Source organism: Metarhizium acridum (genome assembly GCF_019434415.1).
Source record: "Metarhizium acridum strain ARSEF 324 chromosome Unknown scaffold_141, whole genome shotgun sequence".
Lineage (NCBI taxonomy): Eukaryota > Fungi > Ascomycota > Sordariomycetes > Hypocreales > Clavicipitaceae > Metarhizium > Metarhizium acridum.
Genome location: NW_027094020.1, coordinates 497602 through 522672, shown reverse-complemented (window position 1 = coordinate 522672; position 25071 = coordinate 497602). Strand labels below are relative to the sequence as shown.

The window sequence follows — 25071 nt, the reverse complement described above, 5'->3', positions numbered from 1 at the left end:
GAGATGAGCCTTGGCCCAGATTGGGACATTGTTCTTTGCACTTTTGTCTTTTTCTTTTTCTTTTTTTCTGAACACACTGCAGCTTGATCCCTTGTGCATGTACGTATGTATGTATGTGCTTGTCGCGCTCATGGGTAACGAGGCTCAACAAGGTGTTGAACTTCATTGCTAAAGGTGGCAAGATGGCCTTGTAATCAGCCTCGTTTTCTCTTTTTCTTGTTTTCTTGGCCCAGCGGCTGGGTGGACTGAACCGCCATCTAATGGGATTTCTCCAAGCCAAAACTTGAGATGTGATACATCTTTGCAAAAAAAAAAAAAAAGCACAAAGGACTCTCTCGTCAACGGTACCGGAGGTTGGGACATTGCTCGCGAGGCGTCGGAAGGAGAATTTTTGGCCATTCAGGGCATGGCTGAGATGAGAGACTGCGGTCAGCTGCATGTCGAGAGACATTTCTGACATGGAGCCTGACGGGAGGCGTCATGGGTTGGGGGACAGGCCGTTGAGGCATGAGCAAGGGTTGCCTTGACTGGCGCACTTACGGAGTAAACTCATACGTGATGGCCGGAAGGGGGAAAGAGACGACCAACAGACGTCGATAATCATGAGATCGGTAAGTCGGGCTTGTGTTCATGTCTGTGCGTGCAGGCAACTTGAAGAGACAGTAGAACCATTCATGCCTTTGGTGTCGTATATTGTAGCCATGAGGGAGAGAAAATCCTCGATTTCAGAGCAATATATTCCGTAGACACGCTGAGTTGCGGAGGGAATTGCTGGAGCCTAGAAATGGAGTTGGTTATAAGAGGGCAAGTGAGACAAAATGTTGATCTCTTGCCGCCGGTGCCATCGTACCCTATTGTACTTGCCGTCGATTCTATTGCGGTTTTCCAACTATTGTCCATTGAACTGCGGACCTTTCAAGCGGCGACGTGATGGTACACATCTTTGTATATAAACTTGGTTGAGGCCTCGGCATGCAGAGATACTAAACTTGCGTAATACCGCAATCTTGTCGCTGTCCAATTTCATCATCCTCAGAAGGAAATTCAAAAAAAGTAAAATGCAATTCCCGCTGTCGTTTATGCTCCTCCTTGCCGGCGAGGGAATGGCCATGAGGACCCCTTCTCCTAATCCGAAGCCATTACCGGGCGGTCATCGAATCAAAGGGGTATTTCTTCAAGTCCAATCAATATAGCTTGCGGACATGGACAGTCCCTAATTCTGGTATACTAGACCTGTCACTCTGATCTACCTCATAGTAATGGGAACTGCCTTGTCAAGGATACTCATTACGACAAAAAGACCAAGCAGTTATGGTCCAAGTTGATAACCGTCAAGTGCGGTCCTGACTCTCGGAAAGTAAGTCAAGAACCAGACTGCAGCTAGGGGAGTCAAAAGAAAACTCAAACCATCATGTAAGTGCACCAAACACCAAAACTCCTGCTCTTAGGTAGGTGGGTTTGCCGAATATACCTGAAGAGTTCGACCTGGTCGACTTGCCAATGCCAGCTCAGAATCTCCTGTACGGAGCTCGATCTTCTCCTCTTCTTCCCTTTCTACTTTTTGGCTTCCATTTCGAAGTCTTGGTTGGCTACTTGGCAGTGATGCTTCAGGGTTATCACTGTTGATAAGTAACGGGATGAATGACGTCGCGTTTGGTTGTCCCGGGTCCTGATTTTCCATTTACACAACGCCCCGCTTGTCTTCCTTGACTAAATTGCCTTGCGAAATAAGACCGAGAGTCATCTGTCAAATCGGTCAACCTTCTCTTCACTTCCCGCATCGGCTAGGTATACGAGATCCTTACTTCTTTATTTAGATGAATATTGATTCCTCTGTTTCTTGCCAATAAGGAGGCGGGGACATGCCGAATCCTCCCATTATGAATGCGATGCTTTCTATAATTTTGCAATTGTGAGAAATCATACGGAGTGTGCATTGAGTCCTTTCCAAGTGACTCTTTGGCACAGGGGTGAGACTCGGCTTCAACTTAAGACAGGATACATCTCTACTCCGTCGCTACCTCTGAAGTTTCAGAGGACTCATCCGTCTACTGCCAAGGGGCGCCTTGCCTTTTACCCACGATCCAGTAACCGAGTGGCTAGATCATGAGTCATGACGTAGCTGGTGACTACTGATCAGGGATTGGCAGCCCAGTGTACAAGACAGGAAGTGAAGCCGGGAGCGACCTTGGACAAAAAGATGTAAAGTTTGCCAGCTTCGTCCCTCGTCGACAGGGCTGAGGCTGCGCTTGAAACCCTGTACAATTATTTGTCCCTATATCTCGGTGCACGCCTGACTGACAAACGAGTCGTTGCCAACGAAACATTCCCACACGACCTTTTCGTTTCTCAATTGAGCTTGACGAGTCATCCATCAGTGACGAAGCCGCAACGTTGGTGCCGGCCTGCCTCAGCACGATTCTGTAACTTGCATGACTTGTAGGGCAGGCAACGCATAACGCTCTGATCATTTCGACGAGTTCTCGACAGAGAACTTTTTTCTTTTCTTTGCAGCGCTTCCAAATGTTTGGAGGATATGAATACAAGACTCTTTGTATTATCGTAAATTGCGATTCGTTTTCATTCATTGTCTAGGTGAATACCCATGTGGATACCTAGGGGTGCTCCACGGCAAATGATGGGTGACATGTCAGAACAGGAGATCCCGTTGGACGGAGTGACGCTGCATGCATTGTACGCACAGCCAGCCTCATTTGGGGCAATATCTCAGGGAGGGCCGGCTGGAACCGGTACATACCCGTACGATTGTTGCGCACGAGTCTGGTGTATGGAAGACGGATCGGCCTTTTGTTTGTTGGACAGGACGTATGGAGTGCGTCATGATCGAGGAGATTGGCAAGCGCCGCGCCATTATTGTACATCGCATTGCATGGCAATGCAACCGGGGAACGCTCAGGGTCAAAGCGACCAAACTAATGGCAACGACGTTAGTGAATAAGACTAACTTTTTTCCCTGGCACAATCCGGGGGCTCCATCCGTGTTCGGCTCCGTACGCGAGGAACCGCAGCCTGCATTGTCTAATATGCTATGAGCCACGACATGTTGCAATCCAGAACTCGGAGGCCTTCCAGACAGGGGATGCTGAGGAAAGACAGGCAGATAAGACAATGGCCTAGTTTAACGCTCTGTGTCGCACTTTCGAACCCCAGAGAGACTATTCGAATCATGCCCCGACTCCCCTAGAAATTGCGGAATCACCCTCCAAGGTAGCATCCTCGCTACGGAGTACCAAACACGCAGGACGCACGTACAGTATCTTTCGGTGGTTTTTTCACTGTGCTAAATATAACTTGGTGTGGTACTAGCAGCCCGTTAGTCCGTATACAATACAGTGTACATAAAGGATAGGGGGAGATATTGGAACCCTCGACAGGTCAATCTTATGCCGAGCGCCAGGCAAATTGACTTTTGCTTGTGGAGATCAAGTGCCGTAAGTCTCATCCCTGCTCTGACCCGTCCGTGACACTATAGTTGACGTACACACTACGGACGGAGGCCACCACTTAACCCTCCTTCATCTCAATACTCTGTACATACTCTGTAGTGTATACAAAGTCCAGCAAGAACCTGGAAGTCATAAAAATTGGCGCAATCCTTTAGCTAGATTGCATATGGTTGCGTGTATCTCCTCCGGACAACCTTTAAGTCTGTATCATATGCGCTGTAATTGGGATCATCGCTGCTTCCGGGGACTATCGACCGTGGTTGCAGCAGATGGATGACCACCACAGTTCACAACATGCTGTCTTGAAACGAGAGTGTAGATGACCCGACCTGGATGGTATGCATTCTCTCTTGTTACGTACTCCTGATGGAACTCCGGGTTGACTCGCGCATGAACTTGAAGTTCTGTCCAGCCTAGCCTATCTAGGGTGAATAGTAGGAGAAAAAAAAAGACTGGCCTTTTGATGTTGACCACAACTCGCACGGAAGTCCCCCGAGCCCATCTGCACAGAACATCGCCGCTCCATATCATTGTGGTGTTTTGTGCCATGTGGATTCAAGAGGGCAGCGTAGAAGAGTCTATTGAACAGGGGTGGCTCCGGTCATGGTCCCCGGTAACTAGCTTGGAGCCCAGGAATTCGCAAGGATGATGTGACTCGGCCATGGTGCTGACTCCACGGGTCCAAGACTTGGCTTCTGCACTTTCTCTTAATATAACCCAACGGGAGTCCGTGTCCTCGAAGGCCGAAGACAAATCCAAGAGTAGCTTACACCGGATTTAAGTGCATTTCTTTTCAAGACTGCAGGTTATAAAAACAAGATCTATAGAAATAATCAGGCTTGCTGTAGCAACCTTCCTTTGCCGCCTCACTGTCTGCGATGTGAATTCGTCATCGTGTATTTCGTTCCGCATACGGTTCGCAAACGTATCATCCGCCAATCCTGGTCATTGTAGACACCTATATGTGTAACTTGAAGAGTGGTGATTGATTCTAGAGCGTTATCTTTCGCGTGATCTTGTCTGAGTGATGGGTGTGCAATCGACAATTGGTATCCAGCCCTGATCTGATCTTTAGTGGCGCGAATAAGAAGCTTCTTTCGGCATAAGAACTTGAAGCATCTAATGTCACCGGCTTATGCAATATGAGCAGCGGTCGAAATAATGCGAGACCACTTGGTGCGATCAGTTCCAGATATCAGTATGCATTAAACAGCCCTCAATGCTGTCCCTTGGACCTAGTGAAGCCTCCGGTCCCCATAGCACGCCCGCCTCCCACCACGCTTTGTCCCATTGCCATTTTCGTAGCATGATGTCCAACGTTTGGTCTGAGCTAGCTGTCTTAGGATGAGGAGTGTCACATCATTTTCGTGGTGTTTCGGCTTGGCGAAGGCTGGTACTACGCAATTCGCACCAAAGCTAGCCGCGATGGGGCTACTTCGCTATGCTGAATAGTCCAAGTTCTCATCGGCGATGTTGAGAAGCTTGCTTGAGGAGTCAATAAGGTCGGTGTGACATCTGCGTCAAGCACAATTGATTGTGAGCAATTACTAGGGCTCATCAACAGCTTGCTTGTTGTCAGCTCGTCGTCAGAAGCACCCGACTGGTACCGTCCTTGGCGGCGTTCAACCAGCATGAAACCCGAATTTTCCTCGCGTTATGTTCAGCAATCATCTAATTCTAAACATGTACTTTGTAAAGAGGCGGGGTTTACAATGTCACCTAACTTTGATATGACACCTTTGTCGAAGTACGCTCCCAAAAAAAAAAATTGCCCCTTATAGTCCTGAGAGCCAGGAGGGGGTGAAGTATTTGCGAGTCACAGGGATTGCGTTGGCGCTCAATTTGGCATATTGAAGCCTGTTCTGTTCCCGCGATCCATAATCACAAACTTGAGCATCTCCTGCACTTCGCCATATCCCGTATGACTGTACAACACCCTCGCTTGAAGTGAGGCAATGCATTAGCTTAGATGAGATGGTGAATGGCTGAACAGGAACACCGTACCTTTGATAACAACCAGATTTAATGGAGGCATCAACTCCCTGTCGGAACGCATACTCTGACTGGTAGGTCACGTAGGAAGTGCAATATTGAGTTTACATCTATCGCACTTGACCAACGCCGTGTTGTAAAGAACTCGACCGTTGGGCTTGGACTTGGTTGCTAGCGTCGGCTTGCATCAAACAAGGATTCCCATGACTTTGGGAAGTTTGCTAGGCGCAGGACGACGGTCACTAATTACAACCCGCGGCCTCTTCGGCGGGTCAACTGGGTTCTCGACCAGCAAATACCCCGGCTCCATTGAGGTACTTGCCCCTTTCTCTCACACTGATGTGGATCTGTCTTGGATGGACCACTGCAGGAAGGACAACCCTCATGCAGATCACGGCTTCAAAGGAAAATATAGGGTGTGAACTTGTGTCTCATGCCCAAACTACTCCGTTCAAGGCAGAATACCCTTCGACAAAGTGGCCCAGGGGGTGACGATCTGGTACAGCGGCAAGTCTGTTCCATCAGGAAACGTTAGCATCCGTGCAGCGATGGAATGTCATTTATGTCCCACTCACTCTTTACTGCTCCCTGGCTGAAGCACGCACCAGGACACTACGCGTTGACATTTTTATTCATTGCCAGTTGCCAGCTTCAGGTTATCGAAAGTGTCACGTATGCTACTAGCGCCTAGTCGGTAGCGACTCAAGGCACGAAACGACGTGGACGATGGATATTGATGATTCTCAGTTTCGGTACGCTGGGTCTTGCCTGCTTCAATCATTAGCCAGTGGTTTCTTCCCCTGTACGGATTATACGACGAATGAATGGGCTCGATTTACGCAGGAAACGGGACGACTGCGCATACGGTCATGACAACCGTATTCCTAGTGACATAATGATCGAAGGTGGAGTTTGAATCTCGAATTTGAGAAACAGGAAAAGCTCACATTGTATGAAGCTGCCTCGAGTGCCTTACTGCAAGTGCCTACTAGGCGGGTACTCACGTAGTAGGTGGGCGACATGTTGGTAGCTCTTTCCCTCGGGTTGTCCAATGCGAGTAAGAAATCATGAGATCAATTTAGTTTCTCTTCATCAACACCACCTGAGTATGGGAAGAAGATGTCTCCTTCTATTTGTCAAATCCTCTGCCAAATCGAGCAACATCGGCTTTTCCTGTGTTCCCAAAACGAACCCCGCCATGCAATATTGCCCCATAAAGGCGGCATATTAGCCCACTTGACCAGTTGTATCGGAACTTTTACCAGGTGCATCGTTAGACCAGGGCAAACCTTCGCTCCTTTGCACCATTCAAAACTCGGCTGGGAAACCACATAATGGTTCTTGTTGTTCTTGCTGGTCCAACTCATCATCTACCATGCGGCAAGAGACAGCATAGCAGCAGCTAGAAAGTCTAGCGTTAAGAGCCAATGTGGCACCATCTCAAATTCCGATACAGCTGCAATGCCGTGACAACAATCAGATGTCAAGCTTTTCAGGTTGGCGACTGATAGCATGTTATACCAAACAGAGGCCACACACCTGCGTGAAGAACATGGGTAGCTAATTGGACAACATGGCATTATGAGACGAAGAAGCATATTAGCTGGAGTAGAGGTCGGGATCTGCAGTGATGACACCAGTTCTGGCCCCCCAGCCTCTACACCATCTCACTGCCGGTCATGTAGAGCTAGGATCGCTCCATACTGGGCTTGAGGTGGCATACAGCAATCTTACTGCGGATCAACTTACAGTTTACTCCTGCGGTCTTCAGTGATCGTCCTAAGTGGTTCGGTTGTAGCCGTCTCCAAGGCAGGTTCCAGATCAGCTTTGTCTCGGTACAGAAATATCTGTCACATGAGCTTCTGCAAACTCCTCAGTCTAGGCCTTGGGAAGAGTAGCTCCATCATTTTGCGGGCACTAGGACAGTCAGTCAGTATGCTGGACACATTACCAACTAGGACTAGAATCTTGTGAACTTGAAGGACAAACGGGCCCACTCAGACATGCTCACATCATTCGATCCTTCAACCTTGATGGGTTTGTGTATATTTATACATGTGTGCTCCGCCCTCAATATTTAATGTGACCGATTTTTCAGTCTTTGTCGTGGTTGCCACGACAGGCGAAGATGGAAATAGGAAATTTCAGTATTACCAGGCATATATGGTTGTCTTTTCTAGGGACGCTCTCCGACACAGATTGAGTCTCTGTAGTTGGCCGTCTGCATGGATACATAGGCCCCCAAGTCATGCCTCGGCGTTATCGCGGCAAGGGACGACGACCTTGAGCAACACAAAAGATGTGCTTTCATGTGAGGTTTCTTGCAAATATATTATGCTCAATCCCCCGCATAGTATTGGAGGTGCCTCTCATCAGGCGCTTTGAATCAGATTCCCGCAACACCATTTCTATGTCTCTCTACACGCACACCTATGCATGACCCTCTCTCTACGCATCAACGATCAGGCTGCACTAACCACAGCTGAGAAAATACCCAGCAAGTATGCGAGTGACCGCTAACATTTGAACTTCTGATCCACAAGCAGCCAGTCATTGGCAAGCATTACTACAGGTGGTGTTTCTTATCCCCCTGATGGACATGCACTAACTACCTACCTAGGTAGCAAAGTGCCCCATATCACTCGCAGCTCATCGCAAGGTATCCGCAGGGCCAAACAAGCCCGAATTGCGGTTTGATGTGAGCAGAGTGAGGTACGGGGCCCTATTGTACAAAGCCCCAGAAGGCACGAAGGGCTTACCAGGACAAGGGACTCCCAACAACGAGCACGGTGACGATGCGGAGACTTGAGAGAAATTGGGCGGCCGTTCTGCAGAAATTTGGGTATTACACATATGGCGAAGTACATCCGGATATTCTAATCATGGTACGAAACTCCAGAGTACTGCCAGGTATCGCCGCCCGGATATATCAAGCCAACTCGCGCTGGGCCATGCGGGCCGGAGGAGCACGCCTTCAACAGCTCGAGGAGCGTTGGGACTTGACTAGGCCGCGCCATTCGCTCCCCACTCTCGCAGTGCCATCCTGAGGTCCGAGGTCGTCGTGGACCGGTTCAAGCAGGTTGACCACCGACCACTCACCCATCTGTGCCAGCCTACCTCCGTACAACATGGCGGCTGCATGAGACCCCAGCAGCTTGGGAAGCGACCCACTCCAACCGCCCGCTACACTAAAACGGGTCTAGCCGGATCCCCAGAAGAACCAGGATATTGTCTCCATGTCTCGATGGGACCCTTGCCAACTGGCACCGTTGGCCTTACAGGCAGACCAAGTAACTAGTTACTCCCTCCGTACTACTTCGTGGCACCGGCCTTTGTCAAGACTTAGCCCTACTGAGCCCTGCTGCTCCTCGCTGGTCACTTTGTCTGGCTAACGTGCTGGTCATGGCTCCTGCGCCAGGCCGCAGAGAGCTGCACTCTGCACTCTGCACTTGGACACTCGGGCATATATGTACAATATGTACTCGGCTCTGTCCAGACGCCAGTCTCCAGTTTCTGTGGCTGTCGGGGTGTCCCATTTGTAGAATACTAGCGGTGGCTTGCTCTTCTACCGGTCTGGTCCCGGTCGGTCCTGGTCGGTCCTGGTTCCCCTCCATCCTTTAAACTTAAACTGGTACTTCCGCCCCGACTTGTCGACCGTCATTGCGAGCAATCAGTTCTCTCTTTTCCTTACCTTCAACTTCCTTCTTCTGGATCGTCATCTCATCCACCGGTCCTCTCTTGTTGGACATTGTATGTTTATTTATTGTCCCGACCGAGATCGTGGGCACCGACGTCTGGCTACACCAGCAGCCGCGCTGGGTATCCTCTTTGTTGTACTCCTCCTGCGCTCCCGGCTCAGGCCAATGACATTTGGGGCTGCAACATAGCAGACGTGGAAGTAGTTGTGTCGGCAAATAGCGCCCATATACGACTTTCCGGCCTCGACTACAAGAGAAACTGTCTTGTTGGCCAAAGGCCTCAGGTTGGCCTTTGCCTGGCAATAGCTATATCGGGGCCGCTTAGCGGTATCCCTTTCAAGGCGCCTGCGAGATCATGTCTGGCAGCCAGCCTCGCATCAACTCACACCATATTCAGCATGTTCAGCAAGCGCTCCTTGACTCCTCCGCCTCGCACCGCATATACCACAACCAGAGCGCCGGAGCCTTAAATGGCAACTCTCCTGCTGTCATGGACGGCTCTTCGTTTCCTGACTTTTCCTTTCCATTCGGCGGCTTATCGGACCAGGACCCCATGATGGCTATGCCGGAAGCTTGCTTTGGTAACCCCCCGAACCCAGATTTTCCCCATATTCATGGACTTAGCAGTGCTGGGACTCCCGTCGGACACTCACTGGCTACTCTGCCAGGCTTGGCCGGGTCGTCCTTTGGTCCAGAGCCAAGTGACCGCAGTGCTAGCTTGGAAATAGCAGAGGATGTCATACGTGATCGAAATTCCCCAGCTGATCATTCGTTCGAGGATGCTGGGACCGATGAATTTGGCTTGCCAGGGAACCTTCGGGCTGATGGCACGGATCTTGGAGGCAAGAACAAGGATGATAAAGCAGGACATCCACCAGCTTGGAGCGAGCTGAAAACAAAGGCAGGCAAGGATCGCAAGAGACTACCTCTCGCTTGCATTGCCTGTCGACGCAAGAAAATTCGTTGTTCTGGAGAAAAGCCGGCTTGCAAGCATTGCCTTAGATCGCGCATTCCCTGTGTGTATAAAGTCACAACCCGAAAAGCTGCACCACGGACGGACTACATGGCCATGCTGGATAAGCGGCTGAAGCGGATGGAAGACCGAATCATCAAAATTATCCCCAAGCCAGATCAAGACACGGTATGTGCCGTTACTCGAGCAGTTGTCAAACCAGCAATTCCTGGCACGAATCAAGGAAGCAAAACGGCATCTAAAAAGCGTGGCGCCGATGAGGCCTTTGGTGCTGATCTAGAAGCGTGGGCAAAGGGACCACCCAGAGTCAAGGCCAGAGGCGATGGGGTCGACGATGGGTCCCCGTCCCCAGACGACGGCGAGTCTGACGAGAACTTGTTGCTTCAGGAAGGCACCGATGCTCTTCCGTCGAAAGAGGTCCAAGAGCATCTTGCAGAAGTGTTTTTCGACAATGTCTATGGCCAAGCGTACCATCTGCTTCACAAACCAAGTTATATGCGCAAGTTGAAGTTAGTTTTTGCCTGGAATCGCCCTTCTATTCCACCATCGAAGGATATTTTTGCATACTAACGCATCCGAGACAGGAACAATACTCTTCCCCCCGTACTGATTCTTTCCGTTTGTGCTGTAGCCGCACGTTTTGCGCCACAATCTAATATTCGCTCCGACGCAAGACCTTTTCTACGAGGTGAGGAGTGGGCATCATGTGCCCGAGATATCTGTACGAGGCGGTATGAATGGCCAAATATGACCATCTTGACTTGCCTTCTCATCTTAGGCCTGCACGAGTTTGGAACGTGTCACGGTGGCCGTAGTTGGGCATTGGGCGGCCAAGCAATCCGCATGGCGTTCGCTCTTCAGCTTCACAAGGACTTGGAATTTGACCCATCCAGACGGGGCAAGAAGACACCGCTCAGCTTCATCGACCGCGAAATTCGACGACGCATCATGTGGGCATGCTTCTTGATGGACCGTTTCAACTCTTCCGGCTCTGACCGACCTACTTTTATCAAAGAAGAGTCTATCAAGATCCAACTTCCTGTCAAGGAAAGTTATTTTCAGTTAGATATGCCGGCCCAAACAGAGTGTCTCGATGGCTCCTCGCCCCTCTCTGATTCTCCAGGCAGCGAGCACAACGTCCAGGCCAAGGCAAACATGGGCGTTGCGGCGTACACAATTCGCACTATAGCCCTCTGGGGTCGTATTGTTGCATATCTCCACCAAGGTGGGAAAGAGATGGATTCATACCCCTTGTGGAGCGAGACGTCAGATTATACGAGTCTTGTTCAACAAGTGGATGAACTGCAGCGTACGCTTCCCGATTCGCTGCAATATTCTACAGACAACTTGACCTTGCACTTGACTGAGAAAACGGCCAGCCAGTTTTTACTAATGCATCTGTCAATTCAGCAAAATATACTGTTCCTTCATAAGGCGCCTATTGCTTGGGCAAATAACGGTAATGACGCTCCCCCCGACTTTTTGGCACAAGCCAGTGCCAAGACGATTTTGGCAGCAAATCGGATATCTGAGATACTACGGGATGCTGAACATGCCAAATGCAACGTGACTGCTCCATTTGCAGGCTACTGTGCCTTCTCCGCAACCAATATTCACATTCTCGGAATATTCTCTGGCAATGCCGCAGTCAAGGCGACTGCTGAGGTCAATGCCGGCATCAACATCAAGTTCCTACGAAAAACGATGCGATACTGGGGCATGTTCCACTGGATGGTGGAAAACATTCGAACTCAGTACAGAAATGCCTTGGAGGCATCACGATGTGGGAAGCTTGGTGCACAAGGCTCTACATCATGGCCAGTTTTACAGTATTCGGACTGGTTCAACCGATATCCTCACGGGGTCAGCGAGTTCGATGTTGTAGAACCAATATCTCAGCGAAGAAGAGACAAGGGCGAGGACGCTGTATTGGAACAGAAACCAGAGCTGCAATCTGTCGAAGACTTCTTCACTAGCCTAGCTTCTCCATGCAGTACCGAGGGCAGAGCTGCTTCTCAGGGCCCTGCTACCAAGCGCAAGCAGCCTTCAAAGAATACCAGCGATGCTCCCATCAGTCGCCAAGATAGCAACAAGTCCGTTGAGTCAGGTATAGGACGACACACTGGAGGTCCCCTGAGAATTCAGACGCAGATTTCCGGCTCACAGCAGGCCCCAGTGTCCTTGAGTGGCCAGAGGAGCGGATCTGGTGCGGCGGCATTCAATTCCGTTGGGCTGTCTCAGGCCCAGACGCAATCACGCACGACAATGTCTCCAACGAGCCCTGTGCAAGCCACGTCATTCCCTCAGCAAGGCTCCAGCCAGTCTCCATACTTCTCACAGGATATGCTCCAGATGCACAGAATGGGACAGCAATCCAACGACATGTCACAGAACCTGGACGGGCAGGTTTCTTATGGATACACATTATCTCCCGGTAATCAGAATACGATGGATGGCAGCGCACCCAACTGGCATGCCAAGGGACAAGCCAAAATGCCAAACCCGGATCAACGTGCCTTGAAGATGGACAGTGGGCAAGGTCCCCCACAACAGCCTCAAAGCCAGGGCCAAATTGGCGCTGCCGGGCTGAGTGCATTTACAGGCAGTGACCTTCCCCCCGAATGGTTTATGCCTTTTGGTGGCATGGAGCAGCCTGGATCGCAAAATGTAAATCCTTTTGGCCAAGGGGAAACTGGAAGCAACCCTGCCATGGATCCATTTGGCTCCATGTTTGGAACCAATGGTATGATGATGCCTAATGCAATGGATGGCTTGCGTCACACATTGTAGTCTTGCTTACATTGTTGCAGTTTGATTATCACCGATCACTGGTATAGCCAGCCGATGAGTATATGATTCATTTGTCACACTTGATGTGGCTTGCTTTGATGTGTTTCCTTTGCCGCGTGAGATGGAAGCAGACACGGAAGCAACAAGAGGAACACTGCTTATCGACGATCAGCAGGAGGGGGCGTGTCATCGCCGGTGTTTGATGCACAGATAGATAGACGACTTTTAGGTCTGACATGGGGACTGGAATCATCATTACTTTGGCAACACCATGACAAAGTTAGGGAAGCATTAGTGGCGCATATCCACGAAATGGATCCGGTCCGGATCGTGTTCACGTTCAAAGTTTCTTTTCTTCTTCTTTTACATTCGTCTTTGAATGCAGATTTTCGGCTGGCCTGGTTGCGAAATACGAGGAGCGATTTGCGTTTAATTATCATTGTCGTTGGGTCTTTCGCTCGGAGCATAGATGGATCAGAGATTTTCAGGATCAACAAAGGGCAGCAGGAATGTATATGCATGGTTCACAATACGCGGCGTCCGGTGCGGCATGGTGTATATCCAAAGTGCGACGGCGCATGGTGCATCACATCTGATCGATATATCCGAAATACAAATACAATGCAACTACACGTAAATAAATAGGGAACACGTTAATCCTTGCCTTTTTTTTTGTCTTACGAAAACGCAAATCACAGCGCCTGATTGCTTCTTGTTCGGTACAAAGAGGTATCATTACGCCGATCTATATGCCATGTCATGATCAACTAGTAATACGCATTTTCTTTCAGCCGCCCCTTTTTTGAGATTATACCAAACAGACACCACTTACTCGGCTTCCACAGCACCTCCCTTCTTCTTACCCTTGGATCTCTTTCTCTTCTTCTTTCTCGCGCCAACATCCCCAACTACATGTCCAGACTCACCCGTAACGGCCTTGCCAGGTTCTTCATTCATAATGACATCCTCCTCATCCATGACCCTTTCAAACCCATAGGTAGGCCCCTCCTTCTCAAACTCCTTTCCAAATGTGCCTCTTCGCCACTCTCTGAGGCGTGCCTTCTTACCAAGACGCTTCTTATCACGATTTTTCTTCTCGGGATCTCTAAAGGGTGCGAGTTTCTTGAGGCCGAAAAACTCGTTGAGATCCTTGTCCGAAGGGGCGAGGAGGATATCTCGAGCCGTCATTCCAAATGATTGCGGGGACGTTTCGCGGTACCTGAAGGTCATTCCAGAATTGGAGCTAAGGAGTTCGTGATTTTCGAGTTCAAGTTTGGAGTCTACGAGGGCTTCTAGCTTGGAACGCTCTTTTCGGGCTTGCTTTTGGGATTCGAGACGCGCGCGCTTGTGTTCTGATGTTTTTCGCTTTTTAGAGGGGGGCGCGTCGGAGTCCTGGTTTTCGTCGTCTTCGTCGCTGAGACTGATGGGAAGCTTGGCTTGGTCCTCCTCTTCAAAGTCGGGGATGAGGTCCTTGATGTCAATGTCGTCATCCCACTTAGGCTTCTTGGGGTGCTTCTTCTTCTTCTTCTTTCTTTTCTCGCTGTCATCGTCCCCGTCATCAGATGCCGCAGTGGCGTCATCCTCCATGGCGTAATAGTCGTCGCCAAATCGCTTCTGCATTTCTTCCTCCCACTTGTCGTTTTCCCAGGCTTCGTCAAGGAATTTCATCCATTCCTGCTCCGTTAACTCCTTGCCAACGGCACCAGCCGCCTGCTTGATCTTGCGGAGTTTCTCCTCAGTCTCTTCGAGCTTGAGCTTGCGCAGGCGGGCCTTGTCTTCGTGTTTCTGGCGCTTTTCCTCCTCCTTCTTCTGCTTCTCTAGTTCTCTTTGACGCTGTCTGCCGGTCTTTTCCTCTCTTCTGACGGATCGAGCAGCAGCAAAATCACGTGCATAAGATTGGAGGACTTCGTTGCTCTTTTCTGGGTTCTCGAATCGCATGTTGTAGGCCTGTTCGAACTCATCGGCTCGGTCATCATCCTCCCCTTCGTCTGATTCGAAAGCTTTCCAGCGTCCTCCTTCCTCCGGTATCCAGGCTCTGGCGGACAAGAAGTTAGAGAGGTATGTTTCAGGGTCCTTGTCAGCATTGATTATGTCCAGGTCAGAAATTTTCAGGGCAGCCGCTCGCGTAGGGTGGAGGCCATTTTCAGTCTTTTCTACTTTGGCGGGTGCTTTCTTCTTCATAAAACCATCGGAGTCAGAGTCATCGGAGTCATCCATCGCTCCAGCAGTGTTAAACTCTGATACAATACTCTTCCTGAGGGCGTCCTGTTCCTCGGCATAGGTTTGCGGAACAGGGTCCTCTTCGCCGTCGGAGGTAGCTGCATCCCCTTGTAGGAGCTTTTCTCGGTGATAATCTCGAAGGAACACGGGCTTTTCTTTCTTTTCCTTGCCCCCCGCAGTGTCCTCATCGGGAAGGTCGATGAACTTGTAGTTTTTGTCATATAACCGCGGGTCCTTGTTTCGAATGGCATGTAGAGTGGCAGAAATCTGAGCGTCCAAGTCTTCGGTGGCTAGGAAACCATCCTCGTCTTCGGTTTCATTAGACGACGATGATTCGTCGTCATCATCATCCTGGCCCCTGCCACTGTTCTTAAACTTCTCTTCCACTTTGATAGGTTAGCTCGAGGCATGATCTTGAGGCAGATAGGATAGAACAGATATGAATACAAGGCATACAAGGGCCGGTTACTTACGCTTGTGCTTCTCTTCACGCTTCTTGTTATATTCGAAGCGGCGGGCATATTCTTCGTTAACCCTTAAGTCGCTTTTTTCTAATTGAGCGCCTCCATCAGAGTCGGAGTCGCTGTCATCCAAGAGATTGCGCTTGGGCGGTTTCAGGCCGTTGGACGGGCCTGCTGTTCGCGATGCCATAATAGCGCTTTCTAGAGATTCCTGTCAATCGATTATACCAAATTGTGTCGGCTGAATGGTTGTACTAGTACGTAGAGTTGCCGACACAGCATTGAAGAGGTCCGCACCAGGTCTAGAATTTTTGGCGGTGAACATTTTTCTGCCGCTGCGGGTACAGTCGCCGAGTTCAGCTTTGGCGGGACAGTACCTCCGTACTCGCACCAGGGTGTACATATGTGTACAAGGCGCAGCGTCAACTAGAGGCTGTACAGCCCCTACACATACATTACCAGCACGTGTGCTGTGGCTGATGCATGTATCTCAAGGTTACGCGGTAATACGTAGGAAGCACGCAAGCAGGCGGCAAGGCAAAACCCTCTCTGCCTGAAGGCGACCATTAGTCTGGTACTATCATCCGCGTGTTGGAGGCGCTGCACCAACAGTGTCTCGACACCTGAGCTCTCGGCCACTCGGACACCTCGACACCTCGTCGTCATCGCTCTGCGTTCAGCTACCGTCTTCGCAACTTGACCTTCAACGCCATAACGTCCACCCCAACGCAGCCGAATTCTCTTATACTACCTTCAGCCATCCACACCCCTCGGTCGCCTGATAGTTGACCTGCTGCATACACCTATTTGCAAACTGTTCAAAAATCAGCATCCACGAAGGCAGTCAGTCTCGACCAGCAGCAAAACGATGGCCGATTCTGCGAATGCTCCGAAACCGAGCAGCAGCGTCAAGCTGGTTCTTCTCGGCGAGGCTGCTGTTGGAAAGGTAGACTTGATCTTTTCCCGCTGTCACGCTACCTTGCTTCGTTGTGCTAATTACCGGCCGCGTCTCAGTCCTCGTTGGTCCTTCGATTCGTCAACAACGACTTCCAGGAGAACAAGGAGCCCACTATTGGAGGTTAGTTGACCCGTCATCCACGGAACAGTATCATGTGCAACTATTTGCAAGTTGCCTGCAGCTACAGTTAGCCAGCTAACACCACATGTCTGTCTTAAAGCTGCTTTCTTGACACAAAAATGTAACCTTCCTACTCGCACCATCAAGTTCGAAATCTGGGATACCGCCGGCCAGGAGCGCTTCGCTTCTCTGGCGCCCATGTACTACCGGAATGCCCAAGCCGCCCTTGTCGTCTACGATCTTACCAAGCCTACATCTCTCATCAAAGCCAAGCATTGGGTTGCCGAGCTGCAACGGCAAGCATCGCCCGGGATCGTCATCGCCCTTGTCGGAAACAAGTTAGATTTGGCTAGCGACTCTGCGACTGGAAATGAAACCGCTGAAGATGGTGAGGAGTCGGGCGACGCCCGCAAGGTCTCAACAGAAGAGGCCAAGGCATACGCTGAGGAGGAAAGCCTGTTATTCTTCGAGACGAGCGCAAAGACTGGTCACAACGTTACGGAAGTGTTTACCGCCATTGCCAATGCCATCCCCGAAACGTCCTTAAAGTCCGCCAGAGGCCCCGGCGCCGCCGGTACTGCCAACCGAGCTGGCGAAGAGCAGAGAGTCAACTTGGGTGGCCCCAGGGATGCTGGCGCGAAGGATGGGTGTGCTTGTTAGTTAGAGAGGGCGCTGTGAGACTATTGGGTCAAGTATGAAGGCAGGGGAATTGTTCAAGTTGTTTATTATGCTTTGTGCTGGCTAATTGATGGTGTCTGATGCAAAGGCGTGCAATTCGGAGTCAACGTTGTTCTTTTTATTTTTACGTACTGGGGGATTATTCTTGTGCTTATTCATCCTCCCTTTGTTGTCTATCTAGATATTTGACTATAGTCGCTCCTATCGCAGCGTCGTCGGCCCGGAGGGCGAAAAAAGACAGACAGTCGCTGGGAATTTGAAACACTGAAACAATTAACAGGGCCCACGTTGTTGGAGTGAATAATCTTAGGATGATCACTATGAAACACAAGAGTTTCCACGTATTTGGTCGGCGACATCTCAATTCAACTGGTTTTTCTCGAACATTCATCGCCTTTGCTAACAAAAATACAATGACACAAAGATGAAAAGTCCAGCGCCTCATCTTCATATGGTGGTACGGAGTACATTAGTACATCTCTGCTGACCTGGCTGGAGTGCGACAACAGCCAATTCTACCATCTACCTAGGTAGATAAACCCTGAGCTCACGTCAACCCCAGCTTCCCAGCTCACTCAGAGAAACAGAAAGAAAAGCATTCTCACCGAGATGATGCCCTAGCCCATTCCCATGTCTTCTCCAGCCCAAAAACGCCTTTGAAGATGTGGTCCCTGCCAACATCTTGCCATGAAGGATCACGTGAGTTGATTTCACAAGAGGACTCCACTTTTTTCTCAAAGAAGAGCGCCAAACTCCTCATTCACAGCAGAAACTTTGAAGTTGATTCCCTAACAAATATTATTTTTTTATCCAAACTTTTCATGAATTGATGCTGCATTTCACGGCGAACACGCCAAATCAAAGTGGCCAAATATAACGCACTTATTCAGCACCAATTTTCCTTCTTTAAAAAATACGAAATCACCACGGCGAGGACGTTTATATTTCCGATCTCGCTCCTTCCCCGATGCAGTCACGGTAGGATTGTTCAACGTGGATGTCGACGACATGGCTTCGTCCATTTCTGAGGCTCAAGCCGAGCTCATAAGGTATGATGAAGGCAATTTTGGCACGGGAATAATCATATCCAGAAGCTGACTGGGTTGTGAAGCTCTCTGTCGCCAGATGACATTCCCATAAAGTTGCGATGCGCAATCTGCAGCAAGCTTGCTGTAAACGCTTTTCGGTTACCTTGCTGTGAGCAAGCCATATGCGAAACATGTTAGTTTCCAAATGTTCTGGGCCTCCATTATCTTGCGCAATGCAACGCCCTCTAACAAGTAGACTAGGTCAATCAAACCTCCTGCCCTCTTGCCCTGTTTGCGAGCACTCGCCTCTGTCAGCAGAGGACTGCAATCCGAACAAGTCCTTGAGAACCACTATCAAAGTATTTCTGCGTACAGCCGAGAAGAAGCGAGAGGCTAGCCGGCCGAAAGAGACCGCGACCGCAGAGCCACACGAAGAGACACGGCCTCCTGGCAGTAAGGTCGAGTATTCCGCTTCTGCAGTACCGCAAATCAAGGAACGTCATAGTGGTGTTCATGAAGAAGAAGTGGGCACGCATGCGACAGACAATGTCGCGCCCGAAAAAGCGCAGCAAAACGAACAGGTGCGTTTGAGCGAAAGATTTACGGCTACTCTCCAAGGAATCAGCTAACACTTTGCAAGGTGGATATATCTGGCAATAGCGAATTAGCAACGCGGGCCGATTTTGGAGGCCTAGTGGACAGTGCGTCTGCAAAAGGCGGCGGTCATGAGCGCGCAAACGAAGCCGAGGTGCGAGGAGAGAACGAGGCTGAGGAAGTCGATGATCAAGGCGGTAACGACGACGAAAATTACGGATCCGAATCGATGAACGGCGGCATACCCAACATGATGTTCTCAGGCTCTGGTGACTTTAATCAGATGCAGATGATGATGGCCATGCAAAATGGGATCGGCAACTTCCCAATGATGAGTATGTTTTTGCGTTTCGTCCTGTTGTCCCTGTAACCAACTTGCTAACTCTTCTATATTAGGCATGCCGGGAATGGGTATGGACCCGATGACGATGCAGAACATGTACATGAACGGTGGTTTTCAAGGCATGGGCATGAACGGCATGGGAGGCGGGTTTGGAGGAGGATTTGGACAAGGCTCCAATAATAATAACTGGAACGGTTCGCAGTCGTGGAATTACGACCAGAGTAATTACAATCAAAATGCTATTGGCATGGGCAATGGTGATTTTGGGAATTTTAACTCGGGATTCCAGACAGGCTACAATCAAGGTAATTATGGTCATTTCAATGACTATCGCCGCAATAATTTCGGACGCGGTCGCGGCCGCGGCCGTGGCTACTACGGCGGCTACGGTCGAGGAGGCTATCAGTACAACAACATGCCCAACTATCAGAGCGGACAGTACTCGCAACATGGTGGCAACGGTCATCCGGGCCAGGGTCTGGTCGAGGCCCATGGACACAACGAATCCGGCAGTTCCAATGTGCCAGAGAATGACTCTAAGCAAGATAACGCCCAGGAAGAAGACCATGGAACAAGAGAAGGCGAAAATGCCAGCGCTTCCACAGGCTCAATCTGACAAGCCATTATCCCGTGACACTCAGGCTGCTGAAGCGAGCAGCAATATGGCCCGCCAGGGCGAGTCAGGAGCCATTCGTTCAGTCTTATCAGCTCCAGATGTGCCTATCAATGCCCCAACTGGTCCCAAAGCTATGAGACAAGGGCTACCAAATACTAGTCTTCATCACTTACGAGCCAGAGGTTTCCAAGTTGACAACGAATCCCAGCAACCGGTGCCACCCTCTATGTCGCGCCCATCGACTGGGCCCGCAGCAGCTACATCCCGCAGCCAAAGTGAATCTCATGACCGTGAACAGGATCAAGACGCTGCTGCTGATGATGCTCACGACAGTAGGGAACAGTCCAAGGATTACGAGAGACGTGAGAAAGATGACGTTGATAGTCCGCCCCACAGCCGTGACCGGTCACGCTCCAGATCAGGAAGAAGCACCAGGAGCCGTAGCAGGAGCGGCAGTCGAAGCCGAAGCCACAAAGGCTCGCACAGGCGCCGGCGACAGCGCTCGGAGTCTGTCAACGACGACGGCTACGATGAATCCCATCGCCGGAAGAAGCATCGCAGTAGCAGAAAACACTACGAGGACGACGATGATCAGCATTATTCCAAAGACAGCAAATATAGTGAAAAATCCCGGTCTGTTTCTCCAGACGACTCTAAGAGAGGCAGTCATCGTAGTCACAGAGACAGGGACTATGAGAGCAGAAGGGAAAAGGACAAGGACAAGGACAAGAGTCGTGATGACGATCGTCATCGATCCCATCGGGATCGGGACCATGACTCTTCACGCCGTCGTGACCGAGATCGCAACAGGGATAAGAAGGATCGCAAAGACAGAGACCGCCACAGGGACAGAGACCGTGATCGGGACCGTGGTCGGGACCGAGACCGGGACCGCGACAGGGACAGAGACCACAGGCACGGTAGTACCAGCAGAAGAGGCTCAACAGACGGCCGGTCAACACCCGTCGAACAACCCCCTTCTGCCCCCCGTGGCCCGAACCCACGAAGCCACGAGAAGACCAGTCGGGACAAGGGCAGCAAGTCCAGCACCCCCGTTGACCCGCATACTCTTGAGCGCGAAGCCCGCAACCGTGAGCGCTTGCTTAAGGAAGCTCAGAGGATGGCTGGTCTCGCAACCATGGCCGGCTCCAAACGCAGCCGCGATGACGGCGCCGACGAGAGCACAAGTCGCAAGGGCCGGAAAGCCAGTCGCCGCAGCGAGGCCCGCGACGGCGCCGACGAAGAGGAGCGCATGCGTCGTCTGGAAGCTGAGCGGGAAGGTGGACGCTGGGGCTAGCATTTCTCATCCACTTCATTTAAGTTTCGGGAGCCGCGCAGGGGAAGAAGGCATCGGCGGGGAAATAATAAATGTGTATAAATAGTAGGTGCTGGTTGGCGGGTTTGCGGGTTCAGAAATGGTTCTGTGCTGGATTTTATGTGGGCAACGCTGTAATCGAGAATTCTGGACAAGCAGGTCAGACATGTCCGTTCAGCCCGGATGGCTACGCAATAAGGAAAATGACGTTTGAATGTGCCGGGATGACTGTAGGCTGTGGTGTAGCCTAATTAAATGCCTAGCCCTAGCTGTACTGTGGTCCAAAATGGATATGACACTGACGCATGCCGGGGATCTGACCGACACTCTGGGTGTCTGAGTGCTCGTCACGCGACAACCGAGTAGCCAACAAGGGAAAATCGAATCAACAAGTGCTTTTTATCATCATTCCTCGAATTTCTCTCCAATTCCTCCAATTGACACATGTCCATGACGCCGAAATTTTCCTACATGGTCCCTCTACTCCATAGAAAGCAACGCAGCACGGAAAAGATTTCCTCCTGGAAAAAACTTTAAAATAACACATACTCGGCCAAAGAAGTTCCTCCCAGTATCTGTCCCCGTGTAATTCCAAACTTTTAGTCCCCCACGTCCCCCACCCGTTACAAAGAACACGGTCAATTTCCCAACAAAAACATGACATGTCTTTTCTCATTCAATACATTCATGTCTAGTGCTTCTACAAGTGGCGCTTCTGCCCATCTTCGTACATAGCCGCCGCCAAATTCTGCCACATGCTGGGCGAGAAGAGTCCCGGCATCGCATTGGCAGGGTACTGCTGCGTCGTCTCTGGCTGCAAGCCGACTTGAGGAGGGTTTTCAAAATTAGGCAACTGTGAGGAAGGTCCCAGGGCTTGCATGTCCGGTAGAGGGAACCCACCCGCAGGCCCAGAAGATACATTGGCAAAGGTGTAATTGTCCATGGCGGGCAAGGGAGTTTGTGGAGGTACAGCAGTGCCGGGGAACGGTTCTAGCTGTGGTGGCGGGCCAAACAGTGAGTTCCAGGTTTGGAAGATGCGGTCTGTATTCCAGTTGGAGTGCGTTGGCGATGACTGTATTTGTAGATTCTGCGGTTCTAGATGCGTGGAGGCGCCGGTGGCAAGATCGTGCTGTGGCATGTCTAGCAGAGGCGATTCTGCTTGCTGACCTGTTGCTGCCTGGGTATAGGGATAGTTCACACTGTCGACCGGCTCGGGTTTTATTATTGGGGGCGGCTTCTCTGGCTGGCTTGACGGCGATCGCCGCGGACGAATGTTTGGAAAGTCTGGTCTGAGTACAAACGGTTTGCTTAGGTCGGCCGAGAATGCCTCCCTAAACGCATCGATTTGCTTCTGTAAATCCGGCATCCACCACGCCTGCATGACTTCCTCCATCAACCTCATGCAACGCTCGAAATACTCGCGAGCACCAGTGTTCAAATCAGGGTCCGGCGAGACAATGGCCACCAAATGGAGGACTATGCACGAGAGTCCCGAATACACTGTAAAGCTGTAACCGCGTTGCATACTCTGCAGTCCTACCATGCCAAATTGCTTCCTGACTGCCTCTTGGAGTCGGCAGAGATATCTTGCTGAGTCGTAACAGATCATTATGTGCCGCTTCCAAAGGGCCTTGTTCACCACGGGATCGAGAAATCCCAAAACCCCTCGGTGGAACAATATAATAGAGAGGTGGTAGTACGAATGTAGATTGCCCAGAAATGCAGATGGTAGCCAGGGCGGCGATGTGTTGTCTCCGGGATATTCAACCAACAGATCGGCTGGAAGGCTTGAGAGAAATGAGGTCATGCTTGGCTCAAATGCCAGATACTCGGGTTGGGTGCCCCAGTCCTTTCCCTTCCTCAGTCTCAGATATATCCCATTCAGGTTTCGGACATTTCGTACAAGACGAGCCATGTAGGTAAAGGCTCTAGACACGGTATATTCGCTCTGGTCATCATCCCCAATGCTAGGACTCGCCGAGTTTGGTGGTGGTTCGTTGAAGTTGACGGATTCAACGTTCACGCATAAATCGTGCCGGCCTTGAGGATTTCCAATCATTGCTTCAACAACAAAAACGACCTGCCAGAGTCGTGTATGAAGTTGGCATTCGGCAGGACTCAAGTCGCATATACCAGAGTCCCCTGCTTGATGATTCTCATAGTGTTCGTCCAAGCCGAGATCTTTCCCCATTCTCACGCACTGACTAATCATCATCCACGAGCGGTAAAAGTAACCACGTTTGGGAGCCACTTCCCGAGCTTTGAGGAGAATCAGAAGGGCTTGGAGGGTACTTAATCTCGGAACGTCCATGAAGTCATCCGCGTGCTTTGAAGCCAGAGCCAGCCACTGATTGCTAACTCTCGGACAATCTTCACCTAGCCGACTTCCAATGGCAAACACGACTTCCAATATCAAGGGGGAAATAGACGCCCGGCGGGTATTCCACTGGTGATAGAAAGCCACCTTATCCAGGACCGGAACATACGGGTGGACATTGTCGAAGTAGAGCTTGAAATATCGCTGTGCTGTGCTGTCTGCAGGCATGAGCGCAGGGGGGATTTGAAGTTTATGACCGGGAAGTTTTGTCATGGGCAGAACAAGATTCAGATACTCGGATTCGTCATCTTCGCCATCTTTGTTGTTGCCGGCTTCGTCGTCATCGGCTGCCGAGGGTTCGTCTCCGACTGGTTTGCGTCGCAAGTACGGCGCAACGCCTTGCTCGTTGACCTTCAGCCCGCCCAAGAGATCCGATAGATTCTGGTCCGTGGAATGTGTTTCAGAAGACGATTCTCGTTCTCGCCCTTGGTTCATCGACGAGGACGCAGAAAGACTGCGGTCGAAGCTGAAGGGGACTTCAACTGTGCTGGCGTTGGTGGTAGTGCTATGACTGAGTCCATCGTGGTCACCGTGCGGCTGCGACGGTCCTGCACCACGACGAGCTCGACGTCTTGCGCCTTGGAGGTTGTTTTTGCTTGCCTTGGAGCTGAGCTCTTGATAGCCTTTGCATGATCTCCGCGTCGATACACATCGGTAGCACTCTGGCTTCCCTTCGTCGCATTTGACACGACGAGCCCTGCATTGTCCTCAACGGTCAGCCCTTGTCGCTCAATTATAAAAAGAACAAGCAAGGATAGGATGTATATACGACACACCACCCTCGTCGGGAGTGCAATATACGATGACTGGATAGGAAAGCAGCAAACGAACCGACAAGTCAGACACCCAGTCCGCACTTTCGGGGCCCACCTCTTGACCCTCTGGCTCGCCTTTGCCTCCCCATCGCCAGTAGAGCCACCGACGACAGTGCTGCTACTTGAGGCGGTAATGCTGGTACTGCGAGGAATATCCTTTTGCTGGTCCCCCATAGCTGGCTTGTTAGGTTCAAGGCTCATTTGCATGCGAGAGAGTGATGAAGCAAAGCGAATTTGGTAGTCAGCGATGCAGATGGGACATGCAGAGGGAGAGCAATGCGGAAGAATGGTATCTATCGCCTTGCGCCGGGTCGGGGTGCATCATGGCCAGCCAACCCTACTCCCAGGACGGGGCGGATGATGAAATATCAAGGGCCCGCGCGTCTATGCAGCAGAGTATTGTCTGCCTGGGCGAGCCGAGATGAAATATATTGTCCGAAAGGATGGAAACGGGATACCGAGCACGGGGTGAGAGAGCACAGGATAGTCGGATTCTGAAAGCCAACAAACTTCACGTCGTACCGATGCTGCTCAACGGCTGTCTCCAAATCTGCTCAGCATCCATGTCGGGACAGAAGACTTGGCGGCTGAAGCTCCCCCACCGGCCACCACCCGCCGCCGTGTTT

The 25071-nt window shown here is 50.8% G+C and overlaps 7 protein-coding genes across 9 annotated transcripts; 3 read left to right on the top strand and 4 right to left on the bottom strand.

Annotated features, from left to right (window-relative positions):
• Nucleotides 1–969: 969 nt before the first annotated feature.
• J3458_008814 (uncharacterized protein) lies at nucleotides 970–2524 on the bottom strand. Its single transcript, XM_066119409.1, has 2 exons — nucleotides 1806–2524; nucleotides 970–1744 (listed from the first exon to the last, which is right to left on the bottom strand). Exon 1 carries the CDS (start codon nucleotides 2469–2471, stop codon nucleotides 2130–2132), a length of 342 nt encoding a protein of 113 aa, XP_065975202.1. The 5' UTR covers nucleotides 2472–2524; the 3' UTR covers nucleotides 970–1744; nucleotides 1806–2129.
• A 1171-nt stretch (nucleotides 2525–3695) lies between these two features.
• Nucleotides 3696–4016, bottom strand: J3458_008813 (uncharacterized protein; the record flags this gene model as incomplete). The annotated part of the gene is made up of 1 exon (XM_066119408.1): nucleotides 3696–4016. One exon carries the CDS (start codon nucleotides 4014–4016, stop codon nucleotides 3696–3698), a length of 321 nt encoding a protein of 106 aa, XP_065975201.1.
• A 4871-nt stretch (nucleotides 4017–8887) lies between these two features.
• On the top strand, nucleotides 8888–13571 carry J3458_008812 (uncharacterized protein). 2 transcript variants are annotated; one of them, XM_007810675.2, is made up of 3 exons: nucleotides 8888–10639; nucleotides 10715–12873; nucleotides 12941–13571. In XM_007810675.2, the coding sequence occupies exons 1-3, from the start codon at nucleotides 9513–9515 to the stop codon at nucleotides 12943–12945; spliced, it is 3291 nt and encodes a 1096-aa protein (XP_007808866.2). In that variant the 5' UTR covers nucleotides 8888–9512; the 3' UTR covers nucleotides 12946–13571. The 2 variants fall into 2 exon arrangements, with proteins under 2 accessions (XP_007808866.2, XP_065975200.1); XM_066119407.1 differs by having other exon boundaries at nucleotides 10715–13571.
• kri1 (Ribosome biogenesis protein Kri1) lies at nucleotides 13572–15873 on the bottom strand. Its single transcript, XM_007810674.2, has 2 exons — nucleotides 15614–15873; nucleotides 13572–15526 (listed from the first exon to the last, which is right to left on the bottom strand). Exons 1-2 carry the CDS (start codon nucleotides 15789–15791, stop codon nucleotides 13749–13751), a joined length of 1956 nt encoding a protein of 651 aa, XP_007808865.2. The 5' UTR covers nucleotides 15792–15873; the 3' UTR covers nucleotides 13572–13748.
• Nucleotides 15874–16184: 311 nt separating this feature from the next.
• VPS21 (Vacuolar protein sorting-associated protein 21) lies at nucleotides 16185–18045 on the top strand. The gene is made up of 3 exons (XM_066119406.1): nucleotides 16185–16547; nucleotides 16616–16679; nucleotides 16780–18045. The coding sequence occupies exons 1-3, from the start codon at nucleotides 16470–16472 to the stop codon at nucleotides 17337–17339; spliced, it is 702 nt and encodes a 233-aa protein (XP_065975199.1). The 5' UTR covers nucleotides 16185–16469; the 3' UTR covers nucleotides 17340–18045.
• Nucleotides 18046–19558: 1513 nt separating this feature from the next.
• Nucleotides 19559–21235, top strand: J3458_008809 (uncharacterized protein; the record flags this gene model as incomplete). Its single annotated transcript, XM_007810672.2, has 1 exon — nucleotides 19559–21235. The coding sequence occupies one exon, from the start codon at nucleotides 19559–19561 to the stop codon at nucleotides 21233–21235; it is 1677 nt and encodes a 558-aa protein (XP_007808863.2).
• Nucleotides 21236–21644: 409 nt separating this feature from the next.
• J3458_008808 (uncharacterized protein) lies at nucleotides 21645–25023 on the bottom strand. Of its 2 annotated transcripts, XM_066119404.1 has the most exons (2): nucleotides 24462–25023; nucleotides 21645–24327 (listed from the first exon to the last, which is right to left on the bottom strand). In XM_066119404.1, the coding sequence occupies exons 1-2, from the start codon at nucleotides 24650–24652 to the stop codon at nucleotides 21954–21956; spliced, it is 2565 nt and encodes an 854-aa protein (XP_065975197.1). In that variant the 5' UTR covers nucleotides 24653–25023; the 3' UTR covers nucleotides 21645–21953. The 2 variants fall into 2 exon arrangements, with proteins under 2 accessions (XP_065975197.1, XP_065975198.1); XM_066119405.1 differs by having other exon boundaries at nucleotides 21645–25023.
• Between the last annotated feature and the right edge of the window lie 48 nt (nucleotides 25024–25071).

Coding starts and splice junctions, on each gene's coding strand:
- J3458_008812 (XM_066119407.1), top strand. CDS start 9,513: ATGTCTGGCAGCCAGCCTCGCATCAACTCACACCATATTCAGCATGTT. Junction 10,640..10,714: donor AGTTATATGCGCAAGTTGAA/GTTAGTTTTTGC, acceptor CATCCGAGACAG/GAACAATACTCTTCCCCCCG.
- J3458_008814 (XM_066119409.1), bottom strand. CDS start 2,471: ATGATCAGAGCGTTATGCGTTGCCTGCCCTACAAGTCATGCAAGTTAC.
- J3458_008808 (XM_066119404.1), bottom strand. CDS start 24,652: ATGCAAATGAGCCTTGAACCTAACAAGCCAGCTATGGGGGACCAGCAA. Junction 24,328..24,461: donor ACTGGGTGTCTGACTTGTCG/GTTCGTTTGCTG, acceptor AGGACAATGCAG/GGCTCGTCGTGTCAAATGCG.
- kri1 (XM_007810674.2), bottom strand. CDS start 15,791: ATGGCATCGCGAACAGCAGGCCCGTCCAACGGCCTGAAACCGCCCAAG. Junction 15,527..15,613: donor GCGTGAAGAGAAGCACAAGC/GTAAGTAACCGG, acceptor AACCTATCAAAG/TGGAAGAGAAGTTTAAGAAC.
- VPS21 (XM_066119406.1), top strand. CDS start 16,470: ATGGCCGATTCTGCGAATGCTCCGAAACCGAGCAGCAGCGTCAAGCTG. Junction 16,548..16,615: donor GCGAGGCTGCTGTTGGAAAG/GTAGACTTGATC, acceptor GCCGCGTCTCAG/TCCTCGTTGGTCCTTCGATT. Junction 16,680..16,779: donor CAAGGAGCCCACTATTGGAG/GTTAGTTGACCC, acceptor TCTGTCTTAAAG/CTGCTTTCTTGACACAAAAA.